This window comes from Mus caroli, chromosome 18 (genome assembly GCF_900094665.2).
Source record: "Mus caroli chromosome 18, CAROLI_EIJ_v1.1, whole genome shotgun sequence".
NCBI lineage: Eukaryota > Metazoa > Chordata > Mammalia > Rodentia > Muridae > Mus > Mus caroli.
This window is the reverse complement of record NC_034587.1, coordinates 6,662,806-6,681,522: the sequence shown is the minus strand read 5'-3', so window position 1 is coordinate 6,681,522 and position 18,717 is coordinate 6,662,806. Positions and strand designations below refer to the sequence as shown.

Sequence of the window (18,717 nt, the reverse complement as noted above, 5' to 3'; positions counted from 1 at the left end):
CCAGCCTGGTCTACAAAGTGAGCTCCAGGACAGCCAGAGCTATAAAGAGAAACCCTGTCTCGAAAAAACAAAAAAAAAAAAAAAAAAAAAAAAAGCATTAAGGGAAAAAGATCAAGTAACATATAAAGGCAGACCTATCAGAGACCATACTTCTCACCAGAGACTATGAAATCTAGAAGATCCTGGACAGATGACATACAGACCCTAAGAGAACACAAATGCCAGCCCAGGCTACTATACCCAGCAAAACTCTGAATTACCATAGAGAAACCAAGATATTCCATGACAAAATAGAATTTACACAATATCTTTCCATAAATCCAGCCCTACAAAGGATAATAGATGGAAAACACCCAACACGAGGGAAACTGCACCCTAGAAAAAGAAAGAAAAGTAATCATTCAACAAACCCAAAAGAAGATAGCCACACAAACATAATTCTACCTTTCACAACAAAAATAACAGGAAGAAACAATCAATTTTCTTTAATATCTCTTAACATCAAAGCACTCAATCCCCCCAAAAAAGGCATAGATTAACAGACTAGATACATAAACAGGACCCAGCATTTTGCTGCATCCAGAAAATGCACCTCAGTGACAATGGCAGACACTACCTCAGAGTAAAAGGTTGGAAAACAATTTTCTAAGCAAAAGGCACTAAGAAACAAGCTGGAGTGGGCATTCTAATATTGAATAAAATCAACTCTCAACCAAAAGTTATCAAAAAAGATAAGCAAGGACACTTCATACTGATCAAAGGAAAAATCTACCAAGATTAACTCTCAATTCTGAATATCTATGCTCCAAATGCAGGGCATCCACATTCATAAAAGAAACTTTTCTACAGTTCAAAGCACACATTGCACCCCACACAATAATAGTGGGAGACTTCAACACACCACTTTCACCAATGGACAGATCATGGAAACAGAAACTAAACAGGGACACAGTGAAACTAACAGAAGTTATGAACCAAATGGATCTAAGAGATACTTATAGAACATTTCACCCTAAAGCAAAGAATATACTTTCTTCTCAGCACCTCACGGTACATTCTCCAAAACTGACCATATAATTGGTCACAAAACAGGCCTCAACAGATATAAGAAGATTGAAATAATCCCATGCATCTTATTAGATCACCATAGACTAAGGCTGGTCTTAAATACCAACAAAAACAGTGGAAAGCACACATAATATGTGGAAGCTGAACAATACTCTACTCAATGATAAACTTGGTCAAGGAATAAAGAAATTAAAAGCTTTTTAAAATTTAATGAAAATGAAGACACATACCAAAATTTATGAGAAATAGTGAAAGCAGTGATAAGAGTATGATAAGTATGATAAGAGTATGAGTGATAAGACTCATAGTTCTGAGTGCCTCCAAAAAGAAACTGGAGAGAGCATACACTAGCAGCTTGACAGCACATCTGAAAGCTCTAGAACAGAAAAAAGTAAATAAACCCAAGAGGAGTAGACAGCAGGAAATAATCAAACTCAGGGCTGAAATCAACCAAGTAGAAACAAAAAGAATGATACAAAGAATCAACAAAATCTGGAGCTGGTTCTTGGAGAAAATCAGGAAGATAGGTAAACCCTTAGCCAGACTGACTAGAGGGACAGTATCCAAATTAGTAAAATCAGAAACGAAAAGGGAGACATAACAACCAAATACATCTTAAAATAATTATTCTCTTTGTTGAGTATTAACAGTTGAAAATATTAAAATCATGTTCTACAAACATAGAAATTTTGTTGATAATTTTTCTCACTGTGCTTGAAATTAGCATTTTCTTAATGCTTAACTTCAAAGAATTTTTGCTCTTTTGAAATTTTTAAAATATACTTACTGATAAAATAATTTCTCTCCCAGAAACACTGTTAATCTTTTTTTTTAAGTAAACTGATTGTTAGTGTACACAGATATGTAATGTGTTTTAACTACTCTCTCACTATGTCTGGGGGTGTCATATAAGGACTTTTGAATATATTTCTTAATGATTCATTTTTAATATTTTATGCTTTTCTGCTGTGTTTAACTCCAAAGAACATTTTGTATGTTTTGAAACAATTTAGTATTCAATATTAGATATAGGATTCTCAGTTATGAATAGGTTTAAGTATTCATTAATGATATTTTTAGGATATGAAAGGATATGAATAAAAAAGTTGATCAAATTTTTTATGTATCATTTGAGTCTCTAAATACTCAATATTATTAATGTTTGTTGTATACAATGCATTTAATTAATAAATTTTTTTTTTTAAAAATGTACTACCTGGGTGTGAGGGCACGGTTGAGCATGACTGTAACCTTATCAAGGGAAAGTATTGCAGACACAGGTAGGCCCTAAAACTCAGGCTTGCCAGTTGGGGTGCCACAGGTTCAGTGAGACCATATCTCAAGTGATATAGAAGAGAAACAATAGAGGAAGGCACTTGACAGTGGCTGCCAGCCTCAACACACATAGACACACCCACACCCACACACATGCATGTACTGTGTACACATAAGCACAACTGAAAAGAACAGAATATACCACCTGATTGTAAGCAAAAAATGGATTTTAAGATTTCATCTGAAGTATTTTAAAAGAGCAAAGTACTCCCTGAACTGTGTGTCAATTGTAACTGTTGTCATTATAATTTTAGGGGAATCAAAGAAGAAATCTAGAATCTGCAGTGTCTCAAATTGAGAAAGAAAAGATGTTGCTACAACATAGAATTAATGAGTACCAAAGAAAAGTGGAACAGGAAAATGAGAAGAGAAGAAATATAGAAAATGAAGGTAAATTGTTCTTTTGAAAATGTTGGACTATCTTCGTAGACACTACCACTGAGCTATAACTGTAGCCCCAAGATTTTTGTTTAATAGTGAACTGTCTTTATCATGAGATTGTCTTAACTACAATAATATACAGATGATTTAAATAACCCAAATCTTCAGTTACATTTATAACTTACTAAAGCCTATAAGTGTTATTTATCTAAGATCATGATTGTTACAATTTTGTTTATACCAGAATCATTGAAGACCGTAAATATCAGGGCTGAGGAGATGATTCTGTAGTGAAGAGCACTGGCTGTTTTTTAAGAGGACCCAGGTTCAATTCTCAGCACCCATAAAATGACAACCAACCACTTGTAATTCCAGTTTCAGGGCATCCAGCCCCCTCTTCTGGCCTCTGTACCCACTGTACACACACAGAACTCCCATACACAAAACAGAACATTCATACCCAAACTCCAGAGATTTCTATTTAAATTATGGTATAGATACATGGCCTGGCAACAGTAAGTCTATAAACTCAGACATTTCTAACAAGCAGCTCATAGGATTACTGTTAAGCTAGAGTTGCCACACTCCCACCCCGGAGTAGTAGCTCAGGCTAGCCTGGAATTCACAAAAACCCATCTGCCTCTATCTTCCAAGTGCTAGGATTAAAGGCATGTGCCACCATCTTTGGCTAGAACTTTATATTTTCATACCAGTATTCCAATTATATTACATTTAAAAGTTTTTTATGTCATTTGATAACAATTATTTTAATTCTAGTTTATTTTATATATGTACTTATATGTATGCAATCTTATGTATATATAAGGCTCTTCATAAAGTATAAACAATGAATTCAGTGATATAATATATATTGGAATATGTCATAAATATACACAGCTTGGGGGCTGGAGAGATGGCTCAGCTGGTAAGAGCACTGACTGCTCTTTCAAAGGTCCTGAGTTCAAATCCCAGCAATCACATGGTGGCTCACAACCACCCATAAGGAGACCTGACACCCTCTTCCGGCATGTCTGAAGACAGCTACAGTGTACTAATGTATAATAATAAGTAAAAATCTTTAAAAAAATACACAGCTTAACAAAAGAAAAAAGCATCTTATATTACTAAATATGCATATATTTCTATAGATACACATGTCAAAACATATGTATGATATGTTTGGTTTCATCTTAAGATATTGATTCATAGATTGACCTAAGAAGGAAGAATAGTAGTTGTAGAAGAATCAGTTAAGGGAGAAAAAACTAGAGAATCCTCATTATTCTACCATTTACTATCTTTTGACTTTTGTACCATTTTAAAAATACTGAATTATTCAAGTAATTTTAATGTTTAATATCAAAGAACTAGCTTTATAACTAAGTTTGGTTGTACATTCCTATATCCCAGAACTCAGGAGTTAAGGCAGGAGAATAACTTGAGCTCTTGTATTGGATTAGAGCCTGCAGCGACTATCAAATCACCCCTGGGAGGTTGGGGTGGGGGACTCCGCAAAAGTAGCTCTGTACTATTATACCAATAGATTGGTCCCATGAAGGCAATAAAAGATTTTGGAATACTAGTATTGGAGACAAAGCTGTTTTACTTTATACTGTAAAACCATGTTCTACTTTTTGATAGATTAAGAATATAAGAACTTGTAAGATAGAATTTTGTTTTGGGACTGAGAATGGCCCTTATTTCACTGATTGTTGGGTCTAAGAATAAATTTTATTATTAAAAAGATGTATTTTTTCTAACAAAATATGTAATTTCTACATAATCTTTGACTACCCAGTTTCTACACTAAAGGACCAGTTGGAAGACTTACGGAAAGCAAGTCAGACCTCACAGCTTGCTAATGAGAAGCTGACACAGTTACAGAAGCAGGTCAGTTCTTCATCAGGATTCTTTTAAAATTATAGTTAATTAAAAGAAACGTGATCGTGTTTGGTCAAACTTCTTTCTTTTTTTTTTTTTTTAATAGTTAGAAGAAGCGAATGACTTACTTAGGACAGAATCAGACACAGCTGTAAGATTAAGGAAGAGTCACACAGAGATGAGCAAGTCAATTAGTCAGCTAGAGTCCCTGAACAGAGAATTACAGGAAAGAAACAGAATTTTAGAGAACTCCAAGGCACAAGCAGACAAGGATTACTACCAGCTGCAAGCTGTATTGGAAGCTGAGCGAAGAGACAGAGGGCATGATTCTGAGATGATTGGAGACCTTCAAGGTAATAAATACTTTTTCTTATGTGAAGTATATGTCACAAAATTTACCATTGTAAGTTTTTGATTTATTGTATATATTATTATTGTGAGGTGTGTGGTCTGTTGCCATTGTAGCACATATGGGTGGTCAGAGAAAAACTTGGTAGAACTAACTCATTCTCTCTATCTTCACCTGGTTTCTAGATATTGATCTCAGGTTTGTAGGGTGGCATGGTTAGCCCTTTACCGTCAGAGCCATCCTGCCAACCCCATTTTAAACATTTTTAAGTGTGTGTTTCAGTGTCATTAAATACATTCAACATTACTGTGCCTCTTTCCACAAATCTCCCAACCATTTTAGTCACTCCAAACTAAATGGTACCTGTTATACACTAACTGATCCCTTCCTCTCTGCAGTGGTCTCTAACCGTCATCCTACTTTCTGTGCCCCTTACCAAAAAGACCAGGGTAATAGGAAAGGTTGGGATTCATTATTAGCATTCTTTGTTTAACTAAAAAGCAGATTAAACACAAGTGACAGTGAATAAAAGGAACAGTTTTAAAAAGGTTAATGCCATTTGGGTTGTTTTCCAAAGATAACTGCCTCCACTTCCCAGATAGTTTCCTGGGTTTTGTTGCTGTTCAGTAGCAGCATCCACACTGTCTATACAAAAGACACATGAGAGTTGCCAGGCCTCTTAAGAAAAGCCTGGACTGGAGGATGAGAGGGGGGGTATGTTTTAACCTTTGTCATGGAAGGGAACATATTTTAGGTCTCATGAGACTTGATGATTAGCTATAATTCTGTGGACGGGGTCAGGTCAGTTTTTGTGACTATGGAAACAGAAATGAAGAGTTCCCATTGGCTCATAGCTGAAGAAGCTGAAGTGCAGTCTTATCTTTGAGGCACCAGGCTTAAAATAGGTCTAGATATATATAGCCAAGAAAGGAGCCTCTTTGAAATTACTGGGAAAGCCTCACACTTATTTAAGTCTAGTTTTTCTTATTGCTTTTATATAGCAAATTAGCCATGTGAAAATCTTATTGGTCAAGGATTAATTCTATAAATCCTTCCAGTTCTTAAAATTGTTGATGTTTGTTATCTTTTGCTTATAACTAAGCTTTGGACTGTTTGGTTCCAAGTTTTACAGCACCATCATGTGTTATAGTATATGTTTAATCTCAATTGGGGTTTCTACCATTCCTTAGATCATTCTGTTTCCAGATAAAATATGCAAACCTTTTATATTTAAGCATTAGAGCTGTGCAGATAACTACCCTCTATGCTGTAATGTTTGCTTACCCTGCTAATAACCCTGAGATATGACTTGCCATGTTTCTTCTGGGCTGCTTTTATTCCGATTTGCCAGCCCTCAGTTGTTTACCCCCTGGTGTTCTCTCTCTCCACCTTCTCTCTTCCCTCTGTGGTACTCCCTCAGCCCCCAATCCCTGGGAACCTAAATTCTGCCTACCTCTCTGTTGCCCAGCTACAGATTGTAGGCTTCTTTATTCAGTCAATAATTTTAAGGAGCTAGGTTACATGGCATCACTTGGTGTATGTGAAGATTTCTTCATCCCTGGTGACAACCAGACCGTGGGGGCCAGTATTTAGCATTAGAAAACATAGCAAAAAAAAAAAAAAAACCAAACCTGAGTAATCATGTTTATTAATTGTTTTTTCTTTTAACAGAATCTTTTAAGTATTGGTTAAAACTAAGAAAACTTTATAGTATGATTTATTTGATTTATCCCTTTTTCACTGCTTATTTTGTTTTGTTTTTTAACTTAAAGTCCTATTTGGAGGTTTTTGTTTTGTTTGAAACCACCTCAGTATGTATTCCTGGCTGGCCTGAGAACTCAGATCCGCTTGCTTCTGCCTCTTGAAGATTGAGGGTACCCCATTCTGAATTTGCTGCTTGCACCCAACTATATAATTTAGTAAGCTATCCCAAACTCGTAGCAGTTTAAATTGGGATTTAAATCTAAAAGCTTGACCTGTCTAGTGACTCCATGTCATTTAGTGCTTGAACAAGACAACTTAGTGATGGTTAGATATAAGGAAGCATATGACATCTGACTGGTTTTATTGGTAGCTTTTGGTAGATGCCCAGTTGTTTTCCCTGGGCATTCGCAAAATGGTGCCCATCTATTTTTTTAGTTCTAGCATTTATTATATTCAGAAGGTTGTACAACTGTCTTCCCTAAATTTTTCTAAAATTTCTAATTTTTTTTTTCACTACTAAACATCTCTCACCCATTAAATTGTCTTTCCCTGTTCCCCTACCATCTAGCCATGGGAAGCCACCAACTTTTCTTTTTTCTCTTTGAACTCAGGAAGCCTCTGCTTTCCTGAGTGCTGGGATGCCATCAGTATTCTTTTGAATGTATACTTAGTTGTGAAATTGCTGGGCCATGTAATAATTCTGTGCTTAACTTTTCTGGAACTGCTAAACCTTTTTTACAGTTGCTGAACTATTGCATTTTCCTCACCAAGAAATTAGGATTCTGTTTTCTCCATGGTGTTAAAATTTGGTAACTGCCTGAATAGGAATGAGCTCACATACTACTGTGGTTTTAATTTATTTCCTAAGGAGTTATGTTGAGCGTCTGATGCCCAGTTGTTTCAAGACCATTTAAGAAGCCATTTCTCCCTGTGTCTGCGTGGGTGTGGGTGTGTATACATACTCTCTTGTGGAGGCCAGAGGTCAATGTATTTCTCAGGCCCTATCCTTTTCTCTTTAAATGGTTTTTTGACATTTTTGTTAAATATTGATTGTCCATAGCTAAGATGTAGTTGAGTTCTTAACCTAGCATTTATCATTAAGGGCCTAAAGATGCCTGAGACTGGGGGAAAAAAATTTTTTTTTTTTTTTTAGGTTTTTTTTTTTTTGGGCTGGAAGAGTGGAGGGGAGAAGAAGGTTAAGGAGAATCACTGGGCTAGTGAGTTAACAGTTTACTGTTCTTGCAAAAGGACCTGGGTTAAGTTTCTAGCACCCTTCTGGCAGTTTATAGTAATCTGTAATTCTAGTCCCAGTAGACCCATTGCCCTCTTCTGGCCTTCATTGGCACTGCACACAAGTGGAGCATAACATATACATGCAGGCAAAACATTCATATGCATAAATAAAAATTCAAAACTGAACATTAACAAACACCTACTAGTCCCATCAAATCCTCCGTCATCCACCTGCTCACTCACAGATAATCAGTTCTGATTTATAATACCATAAATTAGTTTTGCTTTAACGTTCTTTTCTCACTTCATAGCACGAATTACATCTTTACAAGAAGAAGTAAAGCATCTCAAACATAATCTTGAAAGAGTGGAAGGAGAAAGAAAAGAGGCTCAAGACATGCTTAATCATTCAGAAAAGGTAAATGAATTACTGTCCTAATGTAGAATATTATGGTTATCAAAGGTAGTTTTATAGCATTCATTTGTAATGTTTGTTTTTTATTGTGTGATTGTTTTCCTGGTATATGGGAATGTATGCATGATATGTTTAGCATCTTGTTATAATATTATTTCTGTTTGTACTATGGATTTTCAATAGGCAATTATATTACTTTGGTTTGGAAATAACCTTTTAATAAGAAAACTATTCTTAGTTCCTTTGTACATAGGTAAGAGGAAGGTATTAACCCTTGAATATTAAATTATACAAAGACAGAAAATAAAGGACTGGACCCTAACATACCATGCATGCTTATTCTGTGTTGCTAGTAAAAAGTAAAATATAAGAAGACCAAAGTAATTGGCTTTTGTATCCTCTCCCTCTATCCCTCTGTACCCCTCCCTCCCTCATGGATCATGGCACATTTTTGGAGTCAGGACAACTTAGTGGTGGGAGGTGAATTTCAATTCTCTCCTTTTATCATATGGATTCTAGGGTTGTAACTAGGGTCATTAGGCTTAGTGGCAAGTGTCTATACCTAGTGGAAGTCTTCCTGCTGGGCTCTGCATTTATTTAGGATTTTATCAAAAATTCACTGCTAAAGAATTTAAAGGAACTGCTAAATCACTACCTTCCTTGCTGAAGAAAGTATCAATTACTTTACAGATCTAGGTCTCAATTTCAGTGTCTCCCTCAGGAAAATGATTTTAGCCCAGGCTGGCTTCGAACTCGTAATCCTCCTGCCTCTGCTTCTTCAGCAAATCCTACCAGCGTCCAACACAACAACTGGCAGGAAAATGATTTTAAAAGCAACTGCTTTGACATGTTCTGTCGCAAAATAATTTTTGTTAGCCAAGCTGATATAAATGTTAAAAAAGGATGAAAGAAAGAAGACTAAACTTTCAAAGGGCTGGAATCTATTCTTAAAGTTCTCAGATAAACATTCCACTACCTTGTCCTACGATGATTCATCTTTTAAAGGGAAGCAAATGTGAATTTACACAAAAATAATAGATTCTTACATTTTAAGAGTTTTGTTTTTTTTTAAGTCAAAAAATGGAATAAGATTGGAAAAGATGTTGCATTCATTTGTTCCTATAGTGTAAACTATTCTGAATATACCTAGGAACACAAGGAACTCTGCATCAGCTATTGCTTCAGGAAAGGGTAATTAGAAAAGTATTCATCTCCAGTAGAATATTGAAGGATGTAAGATTTAATTGTGTGCCTCTTGGGCAGTTTATTATATTTCATGGCTCTCATTCCAATTTTCTTAGGAAAAGAATAATTTGGAGATAGATTTGAATTACAAGCTCAAGTCTATACAACAAAGGCTAGAACAAGAAGTAAATGAGCACAAAGTCACCAAAGCGCGCCTAACTGACAAGCACCAGTCTATCGAAGAGGCAAAGTCTGTTGCCATGTGTGGTAAGTGCCACTTAATGTGCATATTTTTATTAGATTTAAATAGTACTTAGATTTGATTTTGATCTTTTGTGGTAGAGAGTATAAATAAACATTGTTAATTGACAAGAGAATACCTTTTATTATATCTTTTAGCACAAATTTACCTTTTATAGTTTCTTTTCTTTACCTACTATGTCTTTACTGTAAAAGTTAGTGAACTCACATGAACTAAGCATGGTGGCCCCCACCTGTAATCTAAACTCTAGAAAAGTTAAGACAGGGCAGTTTCGAGGATAGGGCTTGGGTCTAAAACAAAACAAAGATAGTGGACTCTAGTCTCCCAGTTTTTAATCTATCCATAGATTTTTCTTCACTATCCATTCTGAACCTTATTGTTACTTAACTGCTTTTTTGCCTCTTTTTTTTATATTTACTTTGCTTCATGTCTTCCAGTCACAATTTCAGTGTAGACCAACCAATTGGCTCGTTTTATTATTTCGAATGTCCTTAAGATCAGTCAGTATTAATACACTGTAGTATCTCCAACAACAGTTCTAGTGTATGTTCTTAAAAGACTACTCTTGCTATCTGGAGAATGCTTTATAAAAAGATCAGTGGAAGTAGGCTGATCTGGTGGTAGCAGAATCCAGAGAAGCACAGAATGTGAGGAAGGGCGGAAAGCAAGATAGGCTCAGTGCTTAGTTGGAACAGATGAATCAGTGGTTATATCTTACAGAGGATAATAGAAGTGGGGTAGAAGTGATTCGGGGTAGAGAAAAGTAACTCTTTCAATATGTTAAGTTTGGGGACTAGAGATGTGGTGCAATGGCAGAACACATGCTTAGCCTACTTGAGGTTCTGAGTTCAAACCTCAGCACATTCCCCAAAACAACTTTTATAATTTTATTACATAGCTATCTAGGTGGATATATTACTCAATTGGTGTGTAAGTCTGAAACTCAAGGATAGGTATCTAGAATCAAAACATAACTGAAATTAATTTCTGTTAGATTGGAGAGAATGGAGTTAGGAGGTAATGATTATGTTAGTATAGCTGAATTTATAAGGTTAGAGAAAAAGTGAACTTCCACTTTGTCACCTCAAGAGCAGGCTCCAAGAATAGCAAAATTGGCATGACTATGGAAACACTAGAATTCTTAATTTACAATATTCTAGAATCAGGCTCCCTGGTAAAGGTTACAATCTTCTCATATTAATTCTGCATAGAATCCTCTCATTGAGTTGCTCAGAATTCCTATAATAAGAGCCTCTTTGAAAATCTTCCAGACCAGTGCAAGATAGAGATTAATTACTACAGTCAAAGTTTTCTATTCTTTACCTTCATTTCATTTCTTAATTATTCTTTCCAACTACACCCTTAATCCTCTAGTTTAAATGGTATTGAATTTTTCATCTTTTTTGGGCAAGGGCTAGATTGAGACATTTTAAAAATTATTTTTATATCTTATCACTATTTCTGTAGAGATTCTTACACAAATTACTCAAATGCTCTTAGAGTTTTTATAATTAATATCTAGTACAGTTGCAGAATAAATCAGATTTTAAAGATCATTTTTCAGACCATTTAAAGTGAAAAATATTGAGGTACTCTTTAAATGTATGTTTGTAACTTTTTTCTGTTGCAGAAATGGAAAAAAAGCTGAAGGAAGAGAGAGAAGCTCGAGAGAAGGCTGAAAATAGAGTTGTTGAGACTGAGAAACAATGTTCTATGCTAGATGTTGACCTGAAACAGTCTCAGCAGAAGCTAGAACATTTGACCGACAGTAAAGAAAGGATGGAGGATGAAGTAAGACACTGTGCTAATGTTTCCATCTTTAGAGAGAGACTGTTCTAGGTTGTAACTGGAGAACTCTGTGTATGTTTGGAACACAGAAGATGTGAATGAAGTATGTGTTTACTGTTTACACTATTATCCCAGCACTTAAACAATTTTCATTTCAACTAGCTATTAAACATTCTCTCCCTAGGATCTGTTCCATTGTGTATTACAGCAGTGCATGCAACTGTATCAAAATGTCTTAGTTCCTCCTAGAAGAAACTGTTGGCTTAAAACAACAAAAACAAAAACAAAACAAAACAAAAAAACAAAACCCACCAAACTATCAACTAGTATCTGTGTTATTTAGAAAAGCATTAAAAAAAAATTAACTACTGTTTGGAGTGGCTTACATTAATAGAAAACATGTGTTTATAATACTATTGATAAAAAGATAAAAGACATTTGTTGGTGGTTACTATCTGAGTTTTTCAAGACTTGTCTTGGCAGATAGATTATGTACTTGGTAAGAAAGTAGTAAGTCATACATAAGAGGAAGTGAAATAAAAGAAGAAAAGATAAAGCTGTCACATGGAGCTAACACTTGGGCTGTAAACTAACTGGTGTTCTTTTAAAATGTTCAGAAATGTATAGGTGAAAACAGTCTTAGGAAAATTAATGTATTTGTATATAGAATTGACTAAAAATTAGCAAGTAGGATAACTATATATTGAAACTTTGGAAGGACCCACAATGACAGCTCACAGTTATCTGTAACTCCAGTTCCCGGGGATCCAGCACCCTCTTCAGGCACCAGGAATGTACATAATACACGGACATAACGTATAGGCTAAAGGCTAAACACCATACACATAAAGCAAAATAACTTTTTTCTTTAATTTAAAAAAATTTTAAAAGGCCTCTTCTCAGCTGGGCAGTGGTGGCGCATGCCTTTAATCCCAGCACTTGGGAGGCAGAGGCAGGTGGATTTCTGAGTTCGAGGCCAGCCTGGTCTACAAAGTGAGTTCCAGGACAGCCAGGGCTACACAGAGAAACCCTGTCTTGAAAAACCAAAAAAAAAAAAAAAAAAAAAAAAAAAAAAAAAAAAAAAAAAAAAAAAAAAAGCCTCTTCTCTCTCTTTTGCTATTGAGGAGAGTAAGATACATCTATGATCTATATACTGTTGGGGAACAGACAGCTTAGAAAGACTACATATAAGAACTCCAATGCATGTGGGATTTTATGAAAGTTAAGGAAAGCCTTGCTACGGGTGTGTCATGTGGAAGCTAAAGAATAGACTGAGTTTAACATTATTCATTAAGTCTTGGAACATTCTGCAGTGTCCAACCATCAAGGGAAGTGTAGAAAGGAGGAGTACATATACAAGGCAGGGGTGAAGGACTTCGTGCTGTTTGATGATTTCTATGATAATCATTTTGCACATAGCAGGTAAAGAACATGTTGAAAACTGCTGCAAGAGTTTTGATTGGCTAATAAGTACTTAATAAATATTAACTATTTTCTGAGTTTTATGATTATATAGAATAGAATATATAAACATTTGTGGGTTAACAGGTAAATTAAAATTTGGAATGTCTCCTCAGACACAACTTTTATCATTATTTTCCCAAAGTTTTGGACTAGTTGAAACTAAGGTTTTTCTTTTCCCCACAGATTTCATACTTAAAATTTACATACTATTTTCACTTAGTAATAAATAGGCAGTAATAGGCTCAAGAGGGAATTAGAATGGTGCAGACGATAAATGTTCTTGAGATTGATTAGTATTCTTTTAGGTATCTAATAAATTACTAAAAATGGTTAAAATGCCAATTGTTTCTCATTCATAGGTTAAGAATCTCACCCTGCAGCTGGAACAGGAATCAAATAAACGGCTCTTGTTACAGAATGAATTGAAGACTCAAGCATTTGAAGCAGACAATTTAAAAGGTTTAGAAAAACAGATGAAACAGGAAATAAATACTTTATTGGAAGCAAAGAGGTTGTTAGAATTTGAGTTAGCTCAGCTTACAAAGTAAGTCTTGAAAATATCTTTTTGTGTTTTCATTGGCTTATAGATGCTTGATATTTTATATGTTTAGATGATCTCAAGATTTATGAAAAAGACAAAATTTGTGATAAAAGGATTTACTTGCAAAGATTTGCAAGGAAGTTCAGGCTTTGGGAGGACAAGCTTATTAAGTTACAATTACGGGTATTTAGAGGAAGAAATATAGGTTGACAAGCCTGCTGGCTTTACAGTCAGTCTGTTGATGTTGGAAATGCCAGTTCCTCATACTTTTCATATATATAAACATCATCACATCTCTCAAGACTAGCATTACAATAAGAAGGCTACCCTACCTGAGAGGAAGTGTTCAGGTTGCTTTATTTTAGAGATTAAACAATCTTGAGTGTGAGTTTGTTTTTTTTTTTTTTTTTTGGTTCCTTTCAGAGTTGTACAATCTTTTTTTATTTTTCTGTTACTGCTAAGATGTTATGTGCCTGCTTGAGATCAAGAAAAAGCCAGGGTGTCATTACTTTTAGAACAGATATGGGCCTGCTTTAAAAATCCAGTATACCAAGTTGTGATTTTATCTTCTCCAGTGTATGTTAATCATACATTAAGAGATTCACCTGTCTCTACCTCCTGAATGTTGGGATCAAAGACATGTTGCCACCTACCACCTGTTTCATTGGGATAAGTTATCAGTTTTTATTAAGTTGGATTTATATTGGCAACTTTTTTCTTCATTTACTAGCCCCTTTTTTTGCCAGTTAGTTACATAATACTTTTTCCCACAAGCAACTCTCACTTGGCACTCAGTAGATATTTAGTATCTACTGTCTATCACCTACATGGCTTGTTACTAAACTACAGAGCAATTACTATATAATATTAAACTCTAAAGCCTAGAATAAAATTGGGTCTTCAAGGTCTATTACCTTCTTGTGTGTTTGAGTCTTTATCTCTCCTTAGTGTGTGGTCTTTTTTATGTGAGGTGTGTATGTTTGTGATGTATACATACTTTGTCTTTCTCCTTACCAGTTTATTGCTCTTCCTTTCTTTTTATATTCCCTGTAATTATTTTTATACTCCTTCATGTGTCTGATTACCAAATGTTACACTTTATTTTTTAATTAAATAATTTATGACCTCTGCTCTTGTTTACTATACAAGACACTTAAAATACATTTCTGTGATGTTTCTGCCTGTAAACTGTATTTCTGCCTTTTTCTGCAAATATTTACAGGATTTACAAACAAATCATAGCACCTTTGATTTCATTTTGATGGTTTGGAGAGAGCTGTAGTTAATGTCGATTCATTATCACTTCATAGTGTAAGATGAGCTAGAACATAACAAGATGCTGAAATATTTTTCTTACAGAAGTTATTTTATTGAACCTTTTGTATTTTAGCAACTTCAGTGAAATCTGTCATAAATACGAAAATTTAATTATTGATTTTCTTTTATTTAAAGGCAATATAGGGGAAATGAAGGGCAAATGCGGGAGTTACAAGATCAACTTGAAGCTGAGCAGTATTTCTCTGTAAGTGAGAATTATTTTTAGTAGAGACTTTAAAAACTGACTTAGAAAAGAACCTTTTAAGAGTTTTTTCTGAAATTATAGTTCTTTTCAAGGTTTGTAGTCTATTTAAATTGTGAAGGAGAAATAAAAGACCTTTTGTGCAATTTCTCAGAAATTACTTACCGTCAAATTACAGCTGTAAATAATAGTTTGATAGTTGGGCAGGGTAATGCAGGCCTTTAATCTCAGCACTCTGAAAGCACAGGCAGGTGGATCCAGGGCAGCCAGGGCTACAGGGTAAGACCTTGACTTAAACGAAGACTTCGTTGCATGGAAATACTATGCCTAATGCTCAGCACTTGGAGGTTAAGGTAGGATTGTGTACAGAATTGTCCTGATTCGAGGTTAATGACAGAGGTGGAGAGTAACTCCTTGAACTCGGCGGAAAGGTTCTAACAGCTTTTATTTATTCATAATTAGCAATAAGCAAATAAATGACAACATGGGCACGCACTCGTGTTCATTCTCTCTCTCTCTCTCTCAGCTGCCATATGGGTGCTGGGAATTGAACCTGGTTCTCAGGAAGAGCAGCCAGTGCTCTTAAACTGATAAACTATCTCTCTACTCCTGGTTTAACTTGTTTTCACTTTTAAGATAATAAACCTTTTTAAACTTTTAAGATAAAGAAACTGCTAAAGAGTTTATATCTCACCACAAACATTTAATTCCTATCACTGTTTTTACAGACACTTTATAAAACCCAAGTAAAGGAACTTAAAGAAGAAATTGAAGAAAAAAACCGAGAAAATTTAAGGAAAATACAGGAACTGCAAAGTGAAAAGTATGTCTGTTTTCTTTTGAAATAAAACAGGAAAGGCATTCATAAATTTAAGTTGAAAAATTGGGAGTAAGGGTGACATCATTCTGATAGGGCTAATTTATTGAGCTAACTGATATCAAATCACACTAGTCTACCTTAAGATTCCAGTTTCAGAGCATCTGCTCTCTCTCCTGCCACCGTGAGCTCTATGCAACAAATAGTGTACTTACATACATGCAAGTAAAATACTCATACACATAAAGTAAAAATAATGTTTTAAAAAACAAAAAAGGAAAAAGAGGAGGTAATTGTGGTCATAATTAGGGATAGTTCACTACCCAAATTTTCTAAGAACCTACAAAAATAAAGGAAGTATACGGATAACCAAGATGGCTTGTCTAAGAGAGAATCTTAGGGACAGACATATTAAAGTAATCTAGTCTCACTGTAAAAGCAAATTCTGAAAAGTTAATGTTTTGAGATAAAAATCTTTCGCTCCCAAGGCTGGCCTAGATCAGTCCTGCCCCCTCTACTTCCCAAGTAGATAGAATTTTAGACATGACCACTATACTCCAGCAGTTCTGAAAAGCTTCAAAGTGTGTTTTCTAATAACATTTCCAAATAGTTTACAATGGTTTGAATCTATATGTTTTCATAATATCAGATATTAGATAATTTAGTTTAATCTCTTAGTTTATAGACTTAGTCAAATTAAGCTCCAGGAATTGTAAGGAACTTGCCCAGTGTAAATGGGGTTGAAAGTGTCTTGAATGACCTCCTGCTCTACCAGTGGCTTATAAAGTTCAAACCCACGACAGTCTTCTTTCTAAAATAAAATGACTTAAAAAGTTAAAAGTCATTACCTATATAAAGAAAAAATAGTGGATTTAAAGTTTACTTTAAAAAGGAAAATCCTTGGTTATGTTATATGGGGTTTTTTGTTTGTTTGTTTGTTTGTTTGTTTGTTTGTTTTTGGAGGAGGGGGGCACTTTTTGGTTTGTTGTTTCACTGTGTAGTCAGGCTGGCTTTAAATTCTCAATCCCTGTGCCTTAAGACTGCAGTTGTCAGAATTACAGGTGTAGACTACCATGTCTAGCAAGGTCATTGTTTTCATTTACAGGATCAAGTATGGAGAATAAACTGAATTTGTTTTATTCATTTCACTTACAATGTTGCAGAGAAACTCTCTCTACTCAGTTGGATTTAGCAGAAACAAAAGCTGAGTCTGAGCAGCTGGCTCGAGGGCTTCTGGAAGAGCAGTATTTTGAGTTGACTCAGGAAAGCAAGAAAGCTGCTTCAAGAAACAGACAAGAGATTACAGATAAAGATCATACTGTTAGTCGGGTGAGTGATAAGTAAATATCTGACTGAGACTGACTCAATCAAAGTCGGTCATAAAGTATTAGGGCGTGTGCATGTGCACACATATATACTTATGCTTCTCACATAGAGAGAGTGACCTTTCTGTACTTGTGTTTATTTTATCTAAAACAGTTGGTAATGATAGAAAATCTTACTCAATACACTGGGTTTTTTCCCTACTGTAAATCTATGTTATATTTTATGTGAAGAAATGCCCTTTTTAAAAAAAAAGATTTATTTATTTTATGCATATGAGTACACTGTAGCTATCTTCAGAGAGACAAGAAGGGGACATCAGATGCTATTGCAGATGGTTGTGAGCCACCATGTGGTTGCTGGGAATTGAACTCAGGATCTCTGGAAGAGCAGTCAGTGCTCTAACTACTGAGCCGTCTCTCCAGCCCCCTTACCTTAAATTCGTCTTCTTAACGGTGTTGAAAGTGATGGTATGGACTAGATTTCCTTGACGTTCAGAGAGACTACTCTGGAATAAGAAACTCATGGTTAGTAAACAAAACTAATCCATTGTGGAAAACACTCAAATTCCCTGTCCTTATGGCTCAGAGTAATGTGGGGTGAATGGGAGTCACAGGGACTTTTGTGTAGTTAACAAGTACTCACTCTGTAGCAGTGGGCCAGCTTCAAATCTTGACTTTGACTCTGAGAAGTTAGGTGATCTTGGTAAATCTGGGGCTTAGAGGATTAATGCAATCTGCCAAGATCACCTAACTTCTCAGACGCAAAAGACCTAACACCCATATAAAAACATGGACATGGCTGTCCGTGTGTATAATCCCAGTGTTGGGAATGAAGACAAGAAGGTCCTGAGGATTTTCCTGGCCATCCAGACTAGCCAAAATAATGAGTTTCCTGTTCAATAAGAGACCCAGCCTCTATACTTTCAGAAGCTATAGAGGAAGATATTGTATCTTATGTCCTGCTCTGGATTTTATATGTATGTGCTCCAACACACACACACACACACCTACACCTGCATGCATACACAACACAAAGACACCAAACATAAGAAAAACCAAGCATGGTAGTGTATGCTTTATATTCCCAGACTTAGTGACTGATCATTAGATCTAAGACCAGCCTCAGTTACATAGATTCAGACCAACCTGGACTATACATATTACTAGATTCTATTTTAACTGATTCCCCACTTTCTCCCTTACCCAACCAAAGAGGGGGAAAATAATAATATTCCTTCCAAAAATTGTTTTTGTGATTAAAGAAAAACAACATACTTAGAATAGTCAATGCTGGTCATAATATTTTCTTTTATTATTTTTTTTCTTTATTTACATCTCAAATGTTATCCCTTTTACTAGTTTCCCCTCCAAGAACTCACACAATATGTATTCATTGATAAGTGGATATTAGCCCAAAACTTAGGATACCCAAGATATAAGATACAATTTG

General features: G+C 35.2%; 1 protein-coding gene across 3 annotated transcripts in view; it reads left to right on the top strand.

Moving 5' to 3' along the window:
* Positions 1-18,717, top strand: part of Rock1 (Rho associated coiled-coil containing protein kinase 1) — a 121,465-nt gene that overhangs the window by 76,603 nt on the left and 26,145 nt on the right. For all 3 annotated transcript variants that reach the window (XM_021150215.2, XM_029472234.1, XM_029472235.1), the window contains exons 14-23: positions 2,658-2,793; positions 4,583-4,674; positions 4,772-5,018; positions 8,263-8,369; positions 9,668-9,818; positions 11,444-11,604; positions 13,425-13,609; positions 15,059-15,128; positions 15,854-15,948; positions 17,106-17,271. In XM_021150215.2, the coding sequence (XP_021005874.2) occupies positions 2,658-2,793; positions 4,583-4,674; positions 4,772-5,018; positions 8,263-8,369; positions 9,668-9,818; positions 11,444-11,604; positions 13,425-13,609; positions 15,059-15,128; positions 15,854-15,948; positions 17,106-17,271 (1,410 nt within the window). The remainder of the gene's footprint in view (positions 1-2,657; positions 2,794-4,582; positions 4,675-4,771; positions 5,019-8,262; positions 8,370-9,667; positions 9,819-11,443; positions 11,605-13,424; positions 13,610-15,058; positions 15,129-15,853; positions 15,949-17,105; positions 17,272-18,717) is intronic.